General features: G+C 41.5%; 1 protein-coding gene across 5 annotated transcripts in view; it reads left to right on the top strand.

Moving 5' to 3' along the window:
• chl1b (cell adhesion molecule L1-like b) overlaps positions 1–24,052 on the top strand; it is a 65,946-nt gene that overhangs the window by 40,294 nt on the left and 1,600 nt on the right. For 2 of the 5 annotated variants that reach the window (XM_069714620.1, XM_069714630.1), the window contains exons 5-26: positions 176–366; positions 1,040–1,162; positions 1,712–1,882; positions 2,180–2,206; positions 2,327–2,438; positions 2,637–2,818; positions 5,042–5,173; positions 6,562–6,702; positions 7,619–7,730; positions 8,022–8,188; positions 8,270–8,435; positions 8,548–8,672; positions 9,034–9,135; positions 9,447–9,644; positions 9,854–9,924; positions 10,741–10,963; positions 12,410–12,525; positions 12,785–12,989; positions 13,121–13,243; positions 16,198–16,377; positions 21,582–21,713; positions 22,758–22,830. In XM_069714620.1, coding sequence (XP_069570721.1) covers positions 176–366; positions 1,040–1,162; positions 1,712–1,882; positions 2,180–2,206; positions 2,327–2,438; positions 2,637–2,818; positions 5,042–5,173; positions 6,562–6,702; positions 7,619–7,730; positions 8,022–8,188; positions 8,270–8,435; positions 8,548–8,672; positions 9,034–9,135; positions 9,447–9,644; positions 9,854–9,924; positions 10,741–10,963; positions 12,410–12,525; positions 12,785–12,989; positions 13,121–13,243; positions 16,198–16,377; positions 21,582–21,713; positions 22,758–22,830 — 3,072 coding nt within the window. Of the gene's footprint in view, positions 1–175; positions 367–1,039; positions 1,163–1,711; positions 1,883–2,179; positions 2,207–2,326; positions 2,439–2,636; positions 2,819–5,041; positions 5,174–6,561; positions 6,703–7,618; positions 7,731–8,021; positions 8,189–8,269; positions 8,436–8,547; positions 8,673–9,033; positions 9,136–9,446; positions 9,645–9,853; positions 9,925–10,740; positions 10,964–12,409; positions 12,526–12,784; positions 12,990–13,120; positions 13,244–16,197; positions 16,378–21,581; positions 21,714–22,757; positions 22,831–22,945; positions 23,060–24,052 lie in introns of all 5 variants that reach the window. The other 3 variants (XM_069714649.1, XM_069714658.1, XM_069714640.1) reach the window with 3 other exon arrangements.

Raw genomic sequence — 24,052 nt, forward strand, 5'->3', positions numbered from 1 at the left:
AGTACTGAGCCTTGCGTCACTGCTAGCTTGTTTAGCATCCAAACAGACACCAATAACAAACAACAGTTTATCATCATGTTGCATTTGGGTGATTTGGTTTTGAACTCTGGAAAATGAGCTTGCTGCAGTCTGAGCTGAGGGACTCGACATTTCAATACTGGTTTTCTTTATGTAGATTCCGATGGACGAAGAATGGCCTGGAATTCTTCCCCTTTCTAGACCCCCGCCTGATGAAAGAAGAGAGTTCTGGGACCTTTGAGATACCAAATAATGGGAACCTTACAGAGTACCAGGGAACCTATCGTTGTTATGCCTCAAACAAACTAGGGATCGCTATATCAACGGAGATTGAGTTCATTGTGCCCAGTGAGTAACCTGCATCTGTGTGTGTGTGTGTGTGTGTGTGTGTGTGTGTGTGTGTGTGTGTGTGTGTGTGTGTGTGTGTGTGTGTGTGTGTGTGTGTGAGAGAGGGGGTGAGAGGAGGAGAGAGGGGTGCTCTATTACAGTGCTTTCAAAGTGATTCAGGACTGGGAGCCCCTTGTAATGACTGCACCTCTCCATTGTGAGCTTTACATTGTATTGGACGTGGCAGAAAGTCATTGGGGCTCCCGAGCACTCCACCGCTCGCAGCATCCCATCTGTAACTCTGTACCAGAAAATGCATCAAATGATCCGCCATCATTTCCTTTGCTACATTTTTCATTTTCTTCACAAGTACAGTCTATAAATTCTAAAAGAAAATGTACTCAACAGGGGACTTTGACCAAATTTGGCTGGGCTTCAACTGCTCAGCAGTAGTAACAGGCCACGCACAATAGTATGGGTGATGTCTGTTTTGTATCTGCAGGCCAAGAAGAGTGAAAAAAATACCACAGGCTTAAATATACTGAATGATACAGAGCTCAGAAAACAAATGGTCCACATAAAGTCCATGAATGATATTACTGCCACCTTCTGGAGGAGAGGAACATTGCAAAATATATTTAATTCATTCATGTTGATTTTATTTACTCACAGTAGGTTGTTTTGTTTCCACTAGATGTTCCAAAATTCCCTAAAGAGACACTTGATCCTGTTATGGTGGAGGAAGGACAGCCGTTTACTTTAAAATGTGACCCACCCAACGGTATACCTCCTCTACAGATCTACTGGATGACTATCAGTAAGTAATAACTCTTATTTATAATAAACTGAAAGTGTTTCACTGTTACAACTTAAATGCACTTGTTATGCTGTATTTTTGACTATTTGGACAGCATAATACATACGTTATTATATCAAGCTTTAAAAAGTTCACTTCCTGAAATAATGAACCGCTAAACATCACTGATCTGTGGGTGGGTCAGTCATTACAAACTCCTGTTGTGCACATAAACACTTCTCAAAGCTTTAGAACTTCATTTTAAATTAAATTAGAGAGCTAACATTCCCTGGGGCACTAAGTATGTCAGGCTGAACTCTGGGAAAATTGTTAATTATTAGGTGTTGGTTTTAAATGTTTAACTCTTATATAGCTTAATGAAGAGCTGGAAAGCCAATACAGAATATGTCGTCAAGGATACTGTGAAACAATGTTGTTTTAAACATATAGGTACCTCACAGCAGCCGTGGAAGACACATCGATATTTACTATGCATGAATGCCTAATCACAATTTTTACTGGTGTAGATTGTGGGGCTGGACATTCATACCATTATCTTCCTGTGTTCAGACCTCCAGCACATTGAGCAGGATGAGAGGGTGTCCATGGGCCTAAATGGAGACCTCTATTTCTCTCATGCTGTGGAGAAGGACAGCAGGAGAGACTACTGCTGCTTCGCCGCCTTCCCAAGAATACGAACCATCGTTCAGAAGAATGCCATGTCTGTCATCGTCAACACAAGTAGGTGTCAGCGTCTTTGTCGTCGCTCGTGCATCGTTTGACTCTCAAACCAGCATGATGCAAACTTTGATTTGTTTTCTGAGAGCTTATCATTTCCAACATGTTCAGTGATTCACAGCAGCACTTCAAAAGCCATCCTAGTGTCATGCTGTCTTGTTTATGTTCATCTCCTTGGTTTTATGTCGTGGTTTTGATCTTGGTGATGTTTGTCATGATGCATCAACATTGTCCTCATTTTCAATGTGTCTTTTTTTTGTTGTTGTTTGTTTTTTTTGGTCTCATCCACCTCCATTTCAGCAACAAGTGACATGAGCTCTGAAAGTGGTAAGTTTTACGTTTTTGGAGAGCATTTGTGCGCATGTATAAACAGCTATGTGTACTAGGCAGGTGAGTCGCTATGTTACTGATTTCTACCCTTCCAATTATTTGTTGTACTTTTCTTAGCCAATGCAATTCTGGAGAGAAGACCCTCTCTTCTGACGCCCTCTGGTGCCAGATCAGAGAAACAGCTGGTCAAAGGGGAGGACTTGAAACTGGAGTGTATTGCTGAAGGATTGTGAGTAATATTGTCATCAACTTTAATATTGTTTAAGGAATTTCACTCCAAATCTTATTTTAGCATACTGTGTAAACCATTTCCTTTCAACTAAAGCTGGTGTACTCATTTTTAAAAACGACTCCATTGTGATATTTAGTCATGTATGGGCAACATGCAACTAAATCTAGACTCACCGTTTTATCGGCTATCTGTCAGTCCAACTCCACAGGTCGAGTGGGTGAAGATTGGCCATCAACTTCCTGTTAAGGCAAAACTGGAGAATCATGGGAAATTGCTAATTGTACCGAGAGCCGAACAGGAAGACATCGGGAAGTACATGTGCAAGGCAAAGAACACACATGGAGAAGCTGTCCATTACTTCACTGTGACAGTCGAAGGTAACACCAGCATACAGTAATGTTATCAAACATTTTTGAAACAATATGATAGATGCTATTTAATAAATAGACCAATCTCAGACTGATCTCTACTGAGCAGCAGCTCTAAAAACAAAGTATATTGTGCTTCTTGAAGAGGTGGAAGTGTTCAGGTTCTTGTAAAACAATGTGAAAGTTGTACATTAACTCATTAGCTGACAAAAATGTAACAAGCAAAGTATTGTAGTATTAGTAAAAGTACTTATTCTAAATAAAGATGTGCCTTGTCACTGATAGACAATTTTACATGTTTTTTTAAATTATCTCATAGTTACTACTACAATGGCGTATTAGATCTAAATTAAGAACAAAAAAATGAGGAAATAAAATGTTGGGGCATTTCTAGACTGAATTGACATTTTAAGCTTAAAGTCAAACTTTTGAGGATGAATAATATGACTAGCTTTCGTGCAAACATAAGCTATTCTCTTTTAGCATATAAACATAGAGTTATAATAAGTATTGGGACTTTGAAAACGTGCCAAAAATGGTGTTTGTTCAGAAGAAGAAACCACACAAACTAAGAAGTAGCCCCATTTGTTTAAACTGAAAAAGACAGATGCAGTTGTATTGACAGTTACACCTGCACACAATACAAAAATGATAAGTTGTATCACAAGACGCAAAAAGACGATTTATTAAGTTGTCCCAATGCGCTATAGTATGTTGATATCAGTTGTTGTATTGGTAATTTTAGTCACTACCTTGTGTGGATGGAAACCGACAGAACAAACAAAAGCAAGAGCAAACTACTCTATCACGTCCATTACATGCTTGGGAGGATTACTGGAGGAATGTGCGCTAACAGAGGCACAGAAAATGGGAAACTGATTGCAGGTGTAACCATCAATAGACCTGCTTCAATACATCAATACCTCTTCATCTGTCTATTTCAGTTTACAAAAATGTGGCCACTTATTTCAAGTGTGCGTGGTTTATCCTTCTGAACAGATGCAGTGCCTTTGAATACCTAAAGCGTATCACCACACTGTCTTTATGCCCTAAAAGATAAATAATATCCTTGTTACTGAAGCTGATTTTGATTTCAACTTTGTTCTCAATATTTCAAATGTATTTTATTTATTTACTTTTATTTGAAATACTTGTTCCTTTAGTGCCCCTAATACTACTTGTGCGTTGAATAATATTGATGCATGAGTATAGTAATAGTATAGTACAATTGTTGAATCTGAACTTAATCTGATCTATTATCTGATCTATTATCTTATATATATATATATAAACAAGGCTCTGATACACTTCTGACTTTGGGCTTTTTAATAAAATATTTGACACTAACTATTTTGGACTTCAAATTCTTAGTTAGACTAACAATGAAATGCAGTTAAACTGTGAACAACTAACAGATATCTGACATCCATCTAGATACTGGATTTAAGCCAAAAAGATTTAATCTTTAACAGTTTGTTGATCTTTAATAGCTGCATTTCTAAGCTAATCATAAGTTTTGTCTAAAAAAATAAAAAATAAATCATAGCAGTCAGATACTTATTAAAGTAAAAGTAAAAATGCAGTGTTACCCTCTGAATTGTTTTGGAGCAGAAGTACGAAGTAGCATGAAATTGTAATATACAAGTGAGGTACAGGTAACTCTAAATTGTACAGTACTTGTGTACAAGTAAATGTACTTTGTTACTTTGCACCACCGACTGAGCACATTGCAGTTGTAGATGTTATGTGAATTAAGAGAAATGAGCCTGATTATGCACACTGCTGTGGTTGCAATGCTATTCTGGATCATCATATAACCTTTGACACACTAACAGCTTGTGCAGGTGTTACTGTTTAATTAGATAATCTGTAAATACTTTCAGTTTGAATTATTTTATGGCTCTCTGTCGTGCTCTATGTTATGCTGAATATTATGTCATCTGTGTGTGTGGTGGTTTATGTGACAAAACAACTCCAAAGCAATCTACATTAGAAGATTACATCTAATACATGTTTTGTGCTGAGAGTGATTCTGGTGAGACAGTAGGCAGCTGAATAGCCTTTTGTACGTCCTGGGTAGTGAACAGCATTATTTAATTGTGAATAATACATATTGCATAACTGTTCCTGTGATGGTGTCCTCCCTCTGTAAGCGCTTAGTGTCCTCCTTGTACTGACACTCGTCAGTTTGATAACATCATGCTGTGTATGTGTGTGTTTGTGTGCTCCCAGAGCCTCCAGAGTGGGTGTTTGAGCCAGAGAGTCAGCTCAGTATGATCGGCTCAGATGTGCTCATCAAGTGCTCTGCCAGCGGGACTCCTCAGCCGACGATGACATGGAGGATAAACGGCGCACCTCTGCAGGGTCAGTCCCGCAGCCCCACTAGAGACTCACTTCACTGTCTAAAAGCTTACTACTAGCTAGTCATGAGTTTTAATACAACATATAACATGAGGAGAAGGTGTCCAAAAGTCGATGATGAAGGTCAAACACTCACTTTCAATTAAAAATATATTTACTGGGACAGCAAACATGCAATCCAAGACAAAATAAGACAATTACAACACTCTGTGTAACCAGGTTGCCACTCATGACGACAGCTGTAGAGGCAAACCGTGAATGATTCACTGTGACTGCGAACAGGAATAGTTTACAGTTCATAATCTAGTAGTAGTACAGTGCAACATGAATAAGTGCAACCTTTCGGAGATTAACTTTTTAACCGTTGACAACAATCGGACTCTCAGGAAGTTTAGATTGTTATGAAAACATAATTCAACAAGTAATTCAAAAAAAGGAGAGATCATTTGGAGTGAAATTCTTTTACTGAATTCGTGACAGTTATACATTTTGGAGATTGGGCTCCAATGATGAGAGGCCACTTCATAGAGTGATGTCCCAAATGGATGGAGGAGATAGGACAGGACCCCTGGAGCCTAGACGCTGGAGGTGATGGAGCAGAATACGCATATTTAAATGTTTTATTTATGTACCCAACAACTCAACAATTCCCACATAAGCGGTAGCTGGGAGGAAAAACTACTTTTCAACAGGAATAAACCTCAGACAAAACAAGGCTCAGACTTGGACGGTCATCTGCCTTGAACAGTAGGGGGGGGGGTAGGTGCGGAGATGACAGATGAGGTGGTGATAGGGAGGAAGAGGGTTGCTCGTCAGGACGTCTGAAAGACAAACTGACAGGATGTATGATATTTAAAAAAAAAACAGCGACAAGAGACTGATCAGCTCAAGCAACGCATGCAGAGAGATCATTGGTCAGGTATGGTGATGACAAGATTATAAATGAGTGACTTGAAAGCATGGGAAGTGATGAAGAAAATAGAACAGTAGGAAAAGCACACCCACAGAGGAATACAATTGTAACATGAGGGAACAGATCCTCCTTATTAAATTTACGCATGAGCTTCATCAATCATCTATAATATGCCAAAACAGAGTGGAGATGACAGAACCGCTGGTAGCCAGTTACATTTAAAAAGGGGGTCATGTTGGTGAGGTTGGGGGAATCCAGTTATGTTTAACAGTTGGTGATGATCTGAAATAGAGCTGGGCAAAAAGGAAAAACAAAACAAAAATCACAATATTTTTTCACAGGATATTGATATTGTGACAATATTGTAGGGATGACCATATCCAAAATCGCATATCTTACGACTATACATGATTGCTATATTTCCCAACCCTAATCTATAACTTTTGTTTTCACTGAGTCTATCTTTGGTCTATTACAGAGTTCCCAGCTGCCAACAGGAGGACATTTGATGATACCATAGTTTTACATAATGCCAAAGCTTCTGACAGCGCAGTCTATCAATGCGAGGCCTCCAACAGACATGGCACCCTTCTGTCTAATGCAAACATCATGATTATGAGTAAGTACAACAGCTTTTATTTCTGTGAGCCTCAGTTTTCATCACTTCTCTTTCCCCATCAGGTTCTTCTCAACTACATGAAAACACAATCTACACACAGTGTTTGTGAGTAAGTGTCAGACTTCGCAGAGTCACTGGGAAGCTGCTGACTGATGTGTCAAGCTTGAGAGCTGGCACTGATGCCGGCATATGCCCATAAAGCAGTGAGGAGCCCAGGGAAGTAGAGCTGTCTACAAGCTGTACTCCTTCATTCAGGCTAGCGGTTCTCCCTGCGGAGTAACAAGCCCCGTTCCCTGCCATTTATATGCTAACAAGTTCTCCCTCAATTCCATACTGATTTCAGTGGCATAAGACAAACATGTGCTGCTTTACAAATGCAGATAAAAAAAAAAAAAAAGACAGCGTGTTGCTTTCCGTCACTCTGCGCAAACGCAAAGAGTTTGTTCGCTGGTGACACAGGAGTTAATAAAGCTGTACAGTCTCTGAATGCTAAGTCCCAGTTGCTGTCCTTGTAAACAATTAGGAGAGACAGGCTATTTTAATGGAAGGCTTTGGCTACAACTGATAAGGTACACGTGCTCGGCTAACTCATTATTCCATTGTTTTCTGCTTTGATTTCGTTTGCACATGTGCACATTTCTGACAACTTGACAGCCGAATCATTTTTTAACAAAATGGAGCTCACAATTAACACACAGGTAAGGCAACAGTGTTGTCACCTCATTTAACCCACAATTATCTGCCTCATTCCAGTCCTGTTCTATCAGGTTTTAAAACTGCAAACCAAATCTCACTCAGTGCTGCTTTTGACTAGTAATTAAGAGCCACATGTTGTTTCCTTCACGGTGGAATATCCGCACTTTGCTTTTCTAACGACGTCAGAATGATGCTTGGATTTTACTGCTCATCCTTGTAGATCTGCCCCCCATGATTTTGACCAACGAGGGGGAGGATTACTCCGCCGTGGAAGGGAAGGGAGTGATGATGCACTGCAAGGTCTTCAGCTCTCCTCCTTCCACAATCACTTGGTGAGTGTACAGTTTCCTCCCAGCTGCTATACACCAGCAGAGAGCAGTAGATCTCAACTGGTCGATTTAAACAACCCACTTCTGTATCCGTGACATGTTGTTTCTTCAAAACAAGCCAAAACAATGCTCTCACTCAACTCTAATGTACTATTCAGCAACTTCTTATTTCCTCATTGTTGCTACAGTTGATTTGTTTAGACTGCAGCTGTGTTCATATTTAATTTGACCTGAGACAACTTTAGTTCAGCCTTTAATGGGTTTTTTTTTTTTTTTTTTCTGAATGGTTTCCAGGAGCAGAGACGACTCCTCCGAATCCGTGGAAGGACCCAGGTTTACCATTCACGACAACGGGTCGCTAGAGATCTACAGCGTAGAGAAAAGCGACGCGGGACAGTACACATGTTTGGCTAAAAACACAGAGGGATCATCTGCCGTTAACGCCATGCTTTATGTAAAAGGTGAACAGTTTTATCTGCAAGAAATGTTTGCAACAACTCACAGTCCTTGAAATGTAACTAACACTGTCCTGCCTGTGGAAGATCCCACTAGAATAGTCGTGGCCCCGGAGGACCAGCAGATCCTAATAGGTACCACAGCCCAACTCTCATGCCTGGTAGCGTACGACAAGTCCTTCACCAATGACTTTGAGATCCTGTGGGAAAAAGATGATATGGAGATTGCCCTCAACTACACTGAAAATTCAAGGTATGATACTGCCTTTTTTTTTTACAGCATTGCAGACTTAATCCCATCTGGAAAGTCATTTCACTTTTCAGTTTTCTCAATCAATATTCTGTCTCCATGTTTCTGTCAACAGATACCTTGTGGAGGATGGAATTCTTCGCATCATCAATGTGAGCCACCGAGACCAAGGTGTGTACACATGTGTGGCGCAAAGTCCGGTGGACCGAGACATGGCCTCAGCCCTGCTCATGGTGTTAGGTAAGACAACATATGAGTCCTTGTTCTGCTACAGGCCAAAGGATCAGAGACCCCTGGTGCTATATTAATGTGTGACACATTCGTGATGGGATCAAAATGTCAGGAAGCCAAAGCAGGAGCATGAAAACGTAGACCATGGCTTTATTAGGGCAGTGCCGTATCTGGCTAGCGCCCTTTCCAGATATTGTTGACATCTTACAGTCGAAAAGAAACAGTGGCAGCCAGTCCAGCGATGCAGCTCGTTCCACATCCTCTGACTCTCGGGATGATTTGATTGAACATTTGTTCCCTTGGCCTTTTCTCTCTGCAGAGATTGATGTGTGTGTGATTGTCCAAGCCATGGTGTTGTGATGATTTTCAGATGTCCCCGATGCGCCGGAGAACTTACTGCTGTCTGAACACAAGAGCAAAAGTGTGAAACTGAAATGGATCCCTGGTGACGAACACAACAGCTCAACCACAGGTATAAGGGAGCATCCATGTGTTCTGGTGTCAGCACACTCTTAAACACTGCTGTGAATGGTATTAATATGACATACACATTTTAGGGCATCATTCTGCATGTACATAGATTTGTTCGATACCATCTTGTACAATATGAATCAATTATTGATTCAGCCAAGCGTGCGTTATGATTAGTATCCCTGAGGAATGTACAAGCCCAGAGCAGGGTTTGAGGAGTTTTCTGCACAGCTGCTGGTTAGATAAGAAATCCTTTGGCAAGAATCGTTGCGGTGAGGGACATGCTCCTATTGTCTTTATGCCTGTCAACAGAGTTTATTATCGAGTATGAAGAAAGCAAGTGGGAGCCAGGCAACTGGAAGGAGCTGCTCAGAGTACCCGGGAACCACAACTCTGCCATCCTTAAACTCCACGGCCACGTCGACTATTGCTTCCGCGTATCCGGTGTGAACACTGTTGGGACAGGTCGTCCCAGCGAACCCACAGAGAGATACAAAACCCCCCCGGCAGGTCTGAGTTTTCCTCTTTTTAATGTTTATCGTACTTTTTGATAAGGTCCTCCCGGCCACTCGAGCTGCCAACACTGCTGCTCTGTGAACTTTAAAACACTCAGACCTGCATCATAATTGATTCTCCTCTTGTTCTCTTGTGCGGCTGTTTCACTGGAGATTTCTTGCACTAACAATGTCCACAAAATCTATATTCCTTCTATTCTACAGCCCCCGACAAGAACCCTGAAAATATCAAAATCGAAGGTCATTTGCCACATGAAATGGATATCAACTGGGAGGTAAGAGATAGAGTTTGGTCTTTTATGATTCTGCTACTGCAAATTCTGCAATATGACCACCTTTGCATGGTGAATTATTCACTTCCACTTCAGTTTTTGGCAGTCAAAGAATTTCACAAAGAGATCAGAGATGGAGTTGTATCAATGTTTCATAGGCAATTACCAATAGGAATCGAAGAAATAGATACAGCCCACTTTTCATATTTCATTCCGCAGTTCAGATCTTTAGGAAAGCCATTTTCTGAGATTACCATGATTCAGTATCTATTGAAAGCTGCTCCTTCTCTTTGATTAGAAAGAGGAAGGAAGGCTATGAAAAGGGAAATGTTCTTTTAACGCTCACAGTAATATATTCGCCTTTATTGTAGAAAGATGAATCTCTCTTTCACTTATTATCTGGTTGCCCTGTCATGGTAACGTAGCTCCTGAATCCTGGATTCATGAGCTCTCCCTCTGTTAATGATTTGCTTTTGTGGATAATAGTATCTCGTTCTATTTCTCACGGTCTGACTTCTGTGAGGAATGAATCTTCTCATCTACAATGTCTCAGCAAGCCCTTTATCAAAGAAAAGCCTGGCTGCTAGACCAGGTCAATTGTTCCATTGTTTCATTAGATAGCAGTAAAAAAAAAAAGGCTGCCAGTGTTCCAAGCACAGCTCAAAGGGCTAGCTTGTCATTTTAATCCCATGGAGGCAGTGACATTGAGCAGCGAAATACAAGAAGCATCTTATGCAACTGTGAACGTCTCAATGAAATCCTTTATGTCATCTTTCTTCCTGTTTTTTACTTTTGCTTTCTTTATCTTCCATTAATCAGCCCCTGCTACCCATCGAGCACAATGGCCCCGGCCTGGAGTACAAGGTGAGTTACAGACGACAGGATATGGAGGAGGACTGGAAGGAACACATGGTGAAGAGACACTCGTTTGTGGTGAAGAAAACTCCAACCTTCGTTCCCTACGAAATCAAGATCCAAGCCAGGAACCATCAGGGCTGGGGCCCCGAGCCCAACATAGTGACTGGCTACTCGGGAGAGGACTGTGAGTCTTGGTCTTTCTTGACAACAATTTATCTAAAGCTGCACAGCTTTAGTTGTACACAACCTACCCATGACTAAAGGCTAGTTAGTGACTAACTAGTAAACATGCAGAGCATTAAGCAGCAGAACACCCAAATATTTCCAGCACGATTTTGTGAAGCTGAAAACAGAGATTAGAGAAGAGTGATGGTAGTAAGCATACAGCTGTATCACCATTCCCTCTTCTCTACTTGCTCTATATTTATGCTACATTCTAGCATTAGTAAGATGTTGTGATCCAGAGTCTGCTGCTAAGCAAAAGCCCTTTCTCTTTGACGTACCTTCCTGTCAGCTCAATGTGTAAATGAGCAAATGGTTGCCAACTTGTAAGCCACGACCAGTGTTTCCACATCATTAGATGTTGCTAGATTCTCAATTTGCCTATTTGAGGCATCAGCATGTAACTAAACAATATCAAACTGGAAGGAAGGATACAAACGGAGAGAATTTGGTAACGTTAGCCATAACATAACATTGTGTTATTGATCTAGTTGTAAAATGTGTCCACTCCCAGATGACTGTGATATCAGTTAATGCACCTTTAAAAAAATATAACATTATTTTACATGTAGTGTAAATTTGACAAAAGATACAGTGAACGATGCTCGTAAATGGAAAATAGAAACATTATATACAATCGATTTTTGTTTTTCTGTTGCTATTATTAGTAAAAGGACAACGCAGATGATTTTGGTGTGTAAAGGTGATCACGCTGTCTGCAGAGTACTTACATGAACTTAGACAGTTTCTGGATATTCACCTCTTCCTACCATTTAGAGCTGCCAAAGTGCAAATTAAATAGTGAAGCTCAAAGACATGTGGTGTTATAGAGAAAAGTTGTGATTTAATTGAATCGATTTTAATGAATTAAACTTTTGCCTCTGCGTGATTCTGGCGTTTTCAGCTGCAATATTAAAGTAGACGTGTGAAAGAGATCATTTGCTTTGGGTTTGACTTTTAGTTTTAGGGTTGTGTACTGTGGCAACTGCAGAGAACAACGGTGTGTGCAGAAGTTTACTATATTTCCTTTGTTTAGCTTTCTTCTGGACTTGTCCCCAGGAGGTCACCTCAGGTCATGACACCTCATCATTGTCAAATGTGGTCTTAGCAATTGTAGTATTTACCCCCTTTAGCTCAATGGTTTTACCATTTTACCATTAGTTTTTGTGACTCTGGGTAGAAATCCCTTTCCGATAGGGGCTCCTGTAAATAGGTGATCACAAAATATAGCTAGTTGAATAGAATTTTATTCTGTAATTCTGCCTTATTTTGGCTGAAAATTTCTCATTTGGCTTTATATAAAAATCAAGCTATTTCAGAATAATTTACACTGTGCCTGCCTCAGTACTGTTTTTCCTTGGCTTAACTGCAGTTTACTATGGATTTTAATGTGTGTTTGCCTTTGCAGTTCCCTCTGCTGCGCCTGATGATATAGCTGTGGAGGTAATGAACAGCTCAGTGGTCAAGGTTAGCTGGACACGAGTACACAAGGACAAGTTACATGGACATCTGGGAGGCTACAGGGTAATACCTCAAAAAGCAGACCTTTTCTTTTAGACACAGTTTAAAAGGAATGGCCCTGACCTTGCTCATAACGTTTGCTTTTCTCACCCGTTTCTGTCTCCTACCTGGTCAGCTCAATGTTTTCCCGCTCACGCCACCACAAAAATAACCTACAATAACTCATTCAGCATTCTCTCACACATATACATATTTACGTACAAAGTTTGATGCCCTGTAGCCGCCGCTGAGGATGCCTCTATGTGTCTCTTTCCTGATGTAGATAAACTGGTGGCGTCTGCGAAGTCTGGTGGACTCAAAGAAAAGCCATGGAGACAAACACACACTGATGTTCCCTGGGGATCGGAACCACACCACGGTACCGGGACTAACACCTTTTTCAGAGTACAGCCTCCTCGTCATGACCTTCAACGGTCGGGGTAACGGCCCAGGCAGCCATCCCGTCAACTTCAAAACCCCAGAGGGAGGTAGGATTGTGGAAAAACAGCATGGAGCGTATTGATTCACAACTACTGAAGAGAAAATATAATAATAGCCAAGGAAACTGGGTTGCAGAATTTGTCTGCTTACTGTGTGTATTACCTTTTTTCCCCTACAGTCCCTGAGAAAAATCCTGTTTTCAGGGTCACAGATGTACAGAGGCACACTGTCTCTCTGGTCTGGGCCCCGCCATTGGAGCCTAATGGGATTCTCACCGGATACCTCCTCGAATACCAGCTCAGTACGTATTCCTATGCCTCGTCCCTACACTTAATCATCTCAGATAAAATGGTGATCCCCCCGTATTGCTACAAGAAGATAGTGTTTCTTTTTCCTTTTCTTTAATAGTGTTTACATCCCTCAGTGTTTCTTTTCAGCTCCCAGCCTCTAAAGAAAAAAAATAAATTGAGTATACAAAAGCACACAGACCAAATATTTCAGTTTGGCTACAGTGACTGTATAGCTTCACTGCTTTAAATGCACAGACTCTTCCTCTGTGTTCTATTGCACTGTGGGGGTACAGACAAGTATGTGCAAGTCTTTAAGAGAGTGGTGATTGTCTAACCCATGATCCTCAGCACAGGAAGAAAAATCATTGCCCTGCTCTAATATGGCTTGGGTCATGGTGTGTGTATAGGAAACATGTCAGGGTGATGTCTGCTAGCCTGCGAGTCATGATCATGGCTCAGCTCCTGCTGACCAAGGCCACTGTGTCACAGTCTGTTAAGGTGCGGTTTTACTGACCCCATCCTGACTGCAGGGGACATCGTCAGCATAGCTCACAGTCCCAGGAGACATCATCACCGAACACATCCCCATGTGCACACACTTTTCCATCCTGAAACAAAAGTCATAACGAAGCTAATGACTAACTTCCAACAACGTCTTAGTACCGCATTTCCCGGCTAATTGAGTTTAATTTGCATCTGCACAAGAGGACCAAGCGTCACAGTATTTCAGGAGAGGACGTTTTCATTGTTCCACAGCAATTAAGCTGATGGAGTCTTTGAAGTGTGACTTTTTTTGAAGTCCCCTTGCAGGAAGTCATGCGCGAAATGTGAAGGAAAATGCAGCCAGCTGTCAGTGTATCATAAGTGACACAAGTAGATCCTCAAGCTCCAGTGCTGCTGCTTTAGGGCCACGCCCATTTTTACAGCAGCCTTTAAAAGCCTCACATCTCACAGGTTGTTAACACACTGAGGAGCACCAAGGGGTTTAAATAGTTCAGCCAACCTGCTGTGAAATAACATGTTTTCTGTGTAAAACCTTATGGTCAAAGTATCAAGTTGCCACTTTATCCATACACTAGATGTGGGGAATGCACAAGAGTAGATGTGGATATTATATATGTTTTCCTCTACCAGTACACTTTGGAGTGGTAATGATAGTGGTTTGAAAATGTATACTCACACCAATACAAGTTTTTGTCAGTATTAGTTTAGAATCACTACATAAATTACTGAACCTAAAGGTTGGATTTATCCTTAAGTTGCTGTAGCCATTGAGTGGGTGGCACACAGTAGTCCTACCGCCTTAAAGAGCTGTTAACCCACTCTAAAGCCCAGGGCTCAGTATGCCAGCACCAGACTGGCAGTCTGCCTGCCTCTCAGGGAAAAGTGTGTCAGAAAAGTGAAGATGAGGGCTCAATCTCTTCTCAATCTGTTCTTTCAAAATATTTGTCCTGTTTGTTTACAGCAGTTTACTGTAGAGTCGATATTGATATTAGGAAGTAAAAGATACAGTATGTCTGCGGGATATTTAATATCGATATGTCGACTGAAATGAGGTATCAAACACGTGTTTATATGTAACTGAGGCAGAACATTTTACTGTATAATGATCAACTTTATTGTCTAAAATGACTCGCATTGAAACAGTGAACTGGGAATGTAATCATTTTAAATAAGTGCAATTAAAAATAACAGAAAAAGTACAATTTAATAATTAACCGAACTTCTGTTGCTGCATGATGAAAGTGAGAAAAAGCTTTCATATAAGACAATAAATATCAGTGACTGGCCAATATTCGCCAACTGACTATGATTGGTCAGATTCTAGTTTACTGTATACACAATTAAAAGACATGTTGCATAATCCTTTGCTGTGTGGCATAGTAGCTACATTTACTCAGTTTAAAATGAAACATTGAAGAATATATAATGTATTGACTTTATTAGCATTTGTGAGTTGAATCAGATTAATCTACTCACATTTTGGATCATTTAAGATGGTTGTAGTGAGGTTTGCGGTGAAATATCGGCACGAGTGGGAGTTAAAAATGACCTTGGCTTCAGTTCGCTCTGTTTTTCTCCCATTTGAGCTAAACTTACGCTTGCTGTCAGGTCTGAGTGTTGGAGAGTCTCGGTATCTTTCATACTACACAAGGCCAAGCGTGTTTGGCCCACTGGGCTGAAGACTATTTGGAAATATTGTTGCTGCAGTCAGTAAAACAGCCTTCAGCCAGTTCACTCCATAAGATCGTGTGCACCAACTGTCAGGGCCCGAGTGTTTCTGGGAAAGTGAGAAAGTAACGTTTCCACAGGGTAGAAACATGATGCTTGTGGCCTCTTTTCTAAACCAGCCTGGATTGCATAATTTACCAAAACTGTAATGTTTTTGTCCCTAGAAGCAAAACAAAACAAAAAATCATGATGACTGATAACAGTGGGTGGTGTCCAGGCAAAGAGGGAAGCAGACCAATACATTCTTGTCATTGTTTCTGTTGCCTCCTACCGGAGAGACGTAGCACCTCTTTCACAGCAAAGGTCACCTCAACACCTGCTGTGTTTGTTTTTCTTACAAAGAACATAAATGCCACCGCCCTACCTACTGGGCTGCTTTACCTTGCGAAAAATGTGATCCCATCACAATGTGGACAAAGTGCAGACACCAAAAAAACAAATACATTTGAGTTGTAAATTGTGCAGGGCATCTTCTGCTTGTTTGTTAAACACAAAAATGTGTTTAAAGGGACATTAAGCCTGACCCGCTCAAAAAAGCAAATGACTTGTTTTTTTTCTGAAATGTCTTTTGAGCCAACTACAGACGTCAGACAGTCAGTAGAAACAATTCTAATCAACTTAATCAAGTTTATATATGTGGGGTATCAGTACAAAAGTGCATACCATTTATAGAAATTAGCTCTAATCTAAAACATGAACATTAACAATTTTTTGTTGCTATTTTTATATCTAGTCAATGAAACTGAGGAAATGGGGCCACTGCAGACAGTAGACATCAGCAACCCTGACACCACCAAGTGGATCCTGCGCGACTTGGAACCTGTGAGCAAATACAAGTTCTACCTGCGTTCCTGCACCATGGTGGGCTGCGGGCCTGTTGTCAGCGAGGAGAGCACCACCACCCTCGAAACAAGTGAGTGGCGGAAGGTCCAGGAAGCCAGTTGACCAGGCTTGTGTATGTCTGGATAATGTGCGGGTGTGTGGGCAGGTGAGTGTGTCTCTTTCTGAGGGGAACATAAGATCACAGGCGAGCGCCGAAGAGCAGAATTGGCTCGGCCAAACTGAGGCTGAGGCAAAGCAGGTGACGAAAGCATTTCCCTATTTCAAAATGGTATTGAACGAGCACAATATGATGTATGCCAGAGCAGCCAAGCTTTTCATATCTCCATGTAAGTTATATTTTTGGATAAACAATTTCATATGTGCTGCAGTGGAGGTTTTCATTTGTCACTGTCATGAGAGAGCAAGTGCTTATTGATTGGGCAGAGAGCTCGAGCTATGAAACGATCAGCTCCAGAAAGAAAATTACTTTGAGCAGGAGGGAAACTGAAGGTTTTCATACTGAATTGTGTGATCATGAAAGAGTTGGTGTTTAAGTAATCAAAATGAGCCGGCTCGTAGTATGTAATCTTGTCCGTCCAATTAAAAATATGTTTTTTTTGAGGACTGCATGCCATACTTCAGCTGGCTCAAACTCAAGCCGAGCTGGTGTGATGGGGGGCGTGCCGTTGCGTGGCGTGTGAGCGATTGGACGGGAAATGAAACAGGAAACTGTATGCGGATTCCCCTCAGACTCAGTAAATGGACTGCAGAAGCAGATACTGTCAGCATAAATTATAATATAAATGCACCTTAAAAGAGTTTGTATGCCATCCATGCTTCCTTATGTCAAATCTATACACAAAACTGTATGTTGAAATACACTGCAGCTGCTAAATACGCAGGTGATTACTTGGTGTTTACTGGAGGAATCCTTACAATCAGAGAAAGAAGGCTAATGGGCTCTCAGGGGCTGTTTATTTGCATGCTGAAATACCAGGAAAAATGATTGCAGGGAGAACGACTCATTTTTTTATGTACTGAGTTGCGATTTTGTAAAGCTATTACATGTGTGTACGTTCGAGAGTCTCAAGATTTTGAGCACGAAAGCTATTTGTAGTAACTCCACTATCACCATGTGCATATATGTCAGTGCTGTTTCTTCCAATGGTACTCTGCTTGCTTTTTCACGTGCCACTAAAAAGCACTTTGCTTTGAGAATTAGCTTTAATCATACGGTGTGTATAATAAGTGTGTGTGTCAATACGTATGTCTGCTTAGCCTTGCGATACTTCTCCCCTCTGTCTTTTTCTTTCCTTTTATTTTTTTTCCCCCTGCAGCTTCCAATTTGGCTTTCACCGTTGGCCTGAGTATGTAGAGCTGTGCTTATGCAGCAACTGTGGCATGTCATACTAACACAGACGCTCTCAACCTGCTGAGAAATACTGCAACTGATGACATGATCACAATGGTTTTGTCATTATAAATGTCAAAATTGGGTTTATGTTGGTATGATATGCTCAACAGTCATAAGCATTGTTTTAGATAGCGGCTGCATGCTTTAGATGTAAAACTGTCGATAGGTGTGGCTGCAATAGGCCTGAACAAATCATCAGGAGTATCAACCAGTTCGGCTTTTGATTTGTCCTCTGCAGATTGTAGCAGCCCAAACACTTGGCTCCTCTTCACATAATTGACCTTGTCTGCTGTTTGCCCTTGCCATCAGCAGAGAGCACTCTGATGCCTCCTTTCATTAGAAACATGTCAACTTCTTCTCAGATAAAGTTTGTGGCTTCCACTCGAATAGCAATGGTAATGAGTAACCCAATTATAAATTCATATTAATCTTGGCTCATTAGTGACCGTAAACGAATATTGACTTTTATCCTAGCAACGGCAGGCTCAGTGCAACACGTCTAACTCAAGCTGAGATAACAAATGATGCTTTAGGAGCCAAACCCAGGATGAGCATCAGACCCACCACTCCTTTTAATGAAGCACAAAAATAGAATTAATTTGCTTTTAAGTCAAATTAAAAACCCACATCTCACCTTGTGAGTAAACCGATGCAAAATGTAGTTTTCAAATTGTAGATCGGGTTTCACTGTGGACGTGTTGTCACTAATCCTAGAAATTAGCTGAAACTAGCATGTGTGCTAACAGTAGAAAGTATCCCCTACCACGTCCCCCTTCTGAGCTCTTATCCCAATTGATAACCACAAGGTCTGTGTTTCTTTTCAGGCAAGTCAGCCTTCCCCCCACCTCCAAGCATTCCAAAGTCCCCAGTGACCAAACCCACTCGTTCCTCCATAGGTAGAGCTGCAGCACATACTGACACGACAAGCATCCAACCACAGACTGAATCCAAACCTGTGAAATTAATACAGGGAGATATGGAAACAAGTACATGTTTTATCTGAATATTTTGGTGCGATAACTGCTGGACTTGTTTGGTTGGCTGCTGGATCAAATTGATAACACCAATACAGTACCACTTCATCAGGTATTTTTTTTTATCTGAGAGTTTATATTGCCTCCAGTATCAGAGAGAGAGATGGAATGTAAGGTAACAGCTGTATTTTACTGTTTCCTGGGTTTCATTTCCGTGCTGCACCGCAGGGAAATCTAGAACACTGGATCCATATCCTGATCCGACTGCGGCTGAGTGCAGTCACTTGAACAGGACAAATATGTCTAATTGTTAGTGATTGATTTGTCGGGTCCCGGTCCCCACTGTACACGGCAGTGTATTGACCCAACGGTCACCTGACATTTCCATGTAATCTTCAAGTGGGTAAACAGTAACACGGCTCTGGGACAGGAAGTTGTCCCGGGGCAACATCTGAGCTGAGAGAAAAGAGCGAGGAGAAACGTCCTCCTGGGCCACGCCGGGGGAGGCGTGAGCTCATACTGGGAAGGTGATATTTACAGGACACTGAGATAAGTGCATAAGTGTAAAGCTGTTTGAAAGCTCCTATATCAGAATATTTTCTGTCCTCTCCTCATAAAAAAAAAAATCCTCCTGACTTTGAAGGGGCGTCTTCCAGGGCACCAGCTCCCTGCTGCGTGAGCAGCTGCTTTCTACAGCATTTAATAGCAAGCTGAGGAGCGCAGTGACAAAACACGGCGGCCAGCCTCGGGATATTTTTAGTTCGGGAGCCCTTGTCAGTCGAAGTCATCACGCAGTTCCGATGACTAGAATTACCATAGTTGCAGACTAATCCATCAACATTAGTGAGAGAGTGTCATTTGCAGTGGTTAGGGTGGACGGCGCAGACGCAGGTGTCCTTGTCAACTGAATTATCACCTGAGCAAATAATGCACCTGAGCTGGAGACGCAGCTGAAGATTTGCATGTTTGCCGTGGTGAAATGAAGTGGATTGTGCTTTGTTGACCAACTTAGACAGCTGCTGTCAAAGCACACGTTTCCCATACTGATGATGCATATCAGTCACGACATTAGCAGCTTTTTTCCTTCCCCTGTTTGAGTATCAGGATCAACCACTCAATGCGTACGTCTGCGGTAGATGTAGCTCTGAACACATACGGTTTGTTATTGCTTTCAAAACAAAACACCATCAAAAAACATGATTAATGAAGCTCACTGATAAGTATAACCAGGACCTGCATAGTTACCATTGACAACTTTGTCTTCTTTGTGTTGTCTGATTGTTGTAAATCACGTATCGTTATTCTTACAATTAGTCAATGAGTTGAGTTTAGATGAACAGAAACAATTCAAATTAATCACTTGATAATTTGTCATTGAATTCTAAATTAAAAAAAAATGTAGGGTCCAGTTTCACAACTCTAAAGTTCTGTTGTTTTTCCACCATTTGAGCATATTTGGGTTTTTTGACTCAGACTATGGGCCCTGGGAAATGCTGCGCGTAGTTGCTGCTGTATAAAACGTCTTTGAATTAGGCTGTTTGAGTGAAAATATTCTATTTCTAGAGTGACGATATGCGGAAGACATTTAGATCATCATGTAGGGAGAATAAAAACAAATACAAAACGATAAAATGAACCTAGAATCAGAATGTTTTGCTGCTCGTGAAGTGTTATACGGGTAAAGTTTCTATATATCAGTAGCTTAACAGACAATTTCTAAATAAGTGTAGGTGTGCGAAATGTCTATCACCCAAAAGTCTTCATGTTAAATCTCCGTTAAGGTCCCAGTAGATGTTCATTTAACTTTGCAGGCATCACCTGTGGTACCATTTCCATATCCACATTAGTCTTGTCATGTGTGCTGTAGTGAGAGTGACCCGCTGTCCCTCTCTGTCAGACGTAATTGATGCCTCCTTACAACAGTGTTAGGAACAACCAGGCTCACCTCTTCCACAGAAAGTGATGCGCAGCATCCTTCATGGCATAATGACAACACTCCTAAACACTTTCATCTGCTTTGTCCTTTACTAACAGCCCTTTCGCCATTTCTCTCCTTTCCCTCATCTCTTCTCTTTTCCCTGGCAGTACCGGCCCTGTTGAAAGTTAGCTCAGCTGTTAGCGACAGCTTCGCAAATATCAGCTGGGTATCTGGAGGAGAGCACACACAGTTTTATATTGTATATATCAACAACTGTAAGATCATGGCCTTTTTCTTTTTTGGGGATGTTGGAGTAGAGTAGAGCAGTAGGTGAAAGACATCTACCATCTGTAACCGTATGTGTTATGTCTTTTCAATCGTTTTCTACATTAGACAAAGCCAGCTGTGTGCATTCATGTGTTCTGACACCTTCCTGATCATTCAACCCTCTGCACAGGTGAGGGTCACTGGAAGATATCAGAGGCCTTTAAACTCCTCTCAGACTTTCCACATCATTGACGGGCTCGAACCTGAGACAGGGTACACTGTGCGCCTTATTCCGAACAGATGGATTGATAATTCTAGTATATTTGAAGATGTTATCACGACCGTGTCCACAGGTGAGGAGGGAAACCAAAGTAACTCAAAGAAAAACAAAAAGAGGGGGGGGCACAAAAATAGCAGAACTAATTGACCTCCCACCGTGTCCTTGAGCAGTGACTCAAGCCGTGGCATGTGGTCCTTCACGGTGTCACTGGGATTTAATTTAGCTCACTAAGAGGAATTACATTTGTACAGCGTTCCTTACTTGATTAATTAGACAAGCAGGATTAGCTGTTTAATATTAATATTGGATCGTCTCCATCAGCAGCGGGCCCTGCCACCTTCTGCCTTTGCATCAGATAGGCTTTGTCGATGTAAACATTCAATCAAGTGTCCTCATGAAAAGGCCAAGGCGAGTCAAAGTCACTGGGTATTGTTGTCCTCAGGTCAGGCCAGCATCCACGGAGGAATATCCACCAAGGGCTGGTTTATCGGCCTGATGTGTGCCATCGCTCTCCTCACACTTATTGTGTTGATCGCTTGCTTTGTCAACAGAAATAAAGGAGGAAAGTATTCCGGTAAGTGCTCACACACACACACACACACACACACACACACACACACACACACACACACACACACACACACACACACACACACACACACACACACACACACACACACACACACACACACACACACATCACCTTGCTTGAATACTAATTGATTTTTGGAGCACCATTATGTTTCTAAATCGCCGTTTGTTGCTATGAAAGAAATGATCAATCATCCCTGAAGCCATCACAAGAATACTTAAGAGAGTTTTTTTTTTTTTTTTTTTTTTTTTTTACCCGGGCCTGAAAATTCATTTTGATGCAAATTTGTACATGAAACAGGCAGCTGTATTGATAGGAAAATGAGCAGTTCTACTGTATGTCCAGTATTTGAACTTTGCATGGATATGAGAGGGAGCTTTTTCCAGCAAGAAGCAATCTAAACAAAGCGCAGCCCACAGCCAGAGAAAATGCAAAATGCTTCACGAGGCGGCCGCGCATGGAATAATGACATCAGCTTGGCGGTATCTCAATGTTATTCCTGCTATTGGGGACGTGAGAGTCCTTGTCGGCTTTATTATTCACAGCTAATGGCCATCAGGTTGTCGTCTGGGCAGCGATCGCTTCGCTCGTCAGCAGAAAAAAAGAGCGCGATGCAGCTCTGTCCTTTTGTTTCCTCATTAAGTTCTCGTTATCGCCCGTAGTTCCAACAACCTCGTCTTTCATTTACCCGAGCCGTGTCTGTTTTTTTTTCGTTTTTTTCTGTTCAACCACATATAGGACTATGCAGTTGAGGTGATACAGTATTTACAATTTGTTTTAAATATAGACAAATATAACAATTAGATACAAGCACGAGGGAAAACTTGACAAATATAAAATGTAACATTTATTAGAATTTTTGCATTCTTTTCAAAAGGCTCGCATTCATCTTTGTTTCATTTAGCAAGTGCAGGGAATCAGAGGCAGACGCTCAAACTTATTCACACAGTGTCAACAGTCTGGAATCTTCGTCGGCAGTCGTCTCTTGAGGAAATCACTGATATCTTCTTTTCCTTTTGCGAGCAGTAAAAGAAAAAGAAGACCTCCACCCAGACGTAGAGTCCCAGGGCATGAATGACGACACATTTTGTGAATACAGGTAAGCGTCACCCTCCGAGCACTATTTCACCACCTCACTGCAATTCATGCGCAACGGTGTGAATTTCTCCTTTTCCAAGGGTCTTTTTTTTTCTTCCCCCATCTTCTTCTCCCAGTAATTTTCTTTGCATTTCTCCTCTCGCTGAAAAGACAACACAGCACGCGCGAGGTTCACGCGGAGCCTCACACTTCCTCTGCAGAAGACATTTGATGGACTGAGTAACTGGAAAGTATGTGATAAACAGCGGTGGTATCACCGAGCTGTTTACACATCAGTGTTGTCAGAGTAGTAGCATCCCTTAATAGGAGGTGGTGCTCTTAGATACGGTGGTTGTGTTGTTGTGAAAGGCATTGCATCATAAAGGGAGCCACAGCACCGCTCAGATGTTGCCATTTTTTCGGTCAGGATGGAGCTGCGGGCCGGCTGCCCGGCACATGGCGAGAGGCTAAAACCAATCAGTGTAATTGAAAGCGGCTCACCTACAGGGCAGTAATATCTGGGCACGTTTCATTAATCCAATTCATTACAGTCTACCGCAGTGTGAGCCCCAGTGTAATTCTCCAATCAGTGGGTCTGCACAGCACAGCAAATGCTGATGTGATGAAGTCAAAAGTGGCTCAGTGTGAGAACATTTATACTTTGTCACGTTCACCTCAGGAGCCAGTTGCCCCAGCGTATACTATAAATGTGTCACTAAAGTTTTGCCTACCAAAACTAGTGATTTGCTATGCTTGGTTGCAGCATCACCAGCGTAACTCTAGCATGGCAACATCATTTCCAAATCTGAAAACTTAAGCAGAACAAGTTCAACATTTTGGGGAGTATGCTAATATCCTTTTAGCAAGGATTTAGATGAGAAGATTATGACCCTTCTCATGTCTGCATGGGAAATTTAAAAATACCACCAGCAGCAGATTAGTTTAGCTAGAGGCTGAAGCGGGTACTATCTTTCAGCTGGATTCTGGGCTGGATGCCTCCCATCCTTACTTCAACCACAAGACTGCTGTAAGTCACTGCTCGGTGTGCAAAACACAAGTAACGCTCTCTAAAAACATTCAAAAGCATTTTAAAAGGATTTTAAGAACGTTACCACAAAACATTTGTTTAATGTTTTCAAGCACGGTATTATACGCTATATAAAGCAATAACATTATGTGGACATTAAGAGTTCGGACATAATGTTCTGACAATATTATGAACAGCATTTTAAGTATATTAACAC

The sequence above is a fragment of the Brachyistius frenatus genome, unplaced genomic scaffold, assembly GCF_029030835.1.
Source record: "Brachyistius frenatus isolate BFR_SWC_R1_liver_20210118 unplaced genomic scaffold, ASM2903083v1 Contig_4, whole genome shotgun sequence".
Lineage (NCBI taxonomy): Eukaryota > Metazoa > Chordata > Actinopteri > Embiotocidae > Brachyistius > Brachyistius frenatus.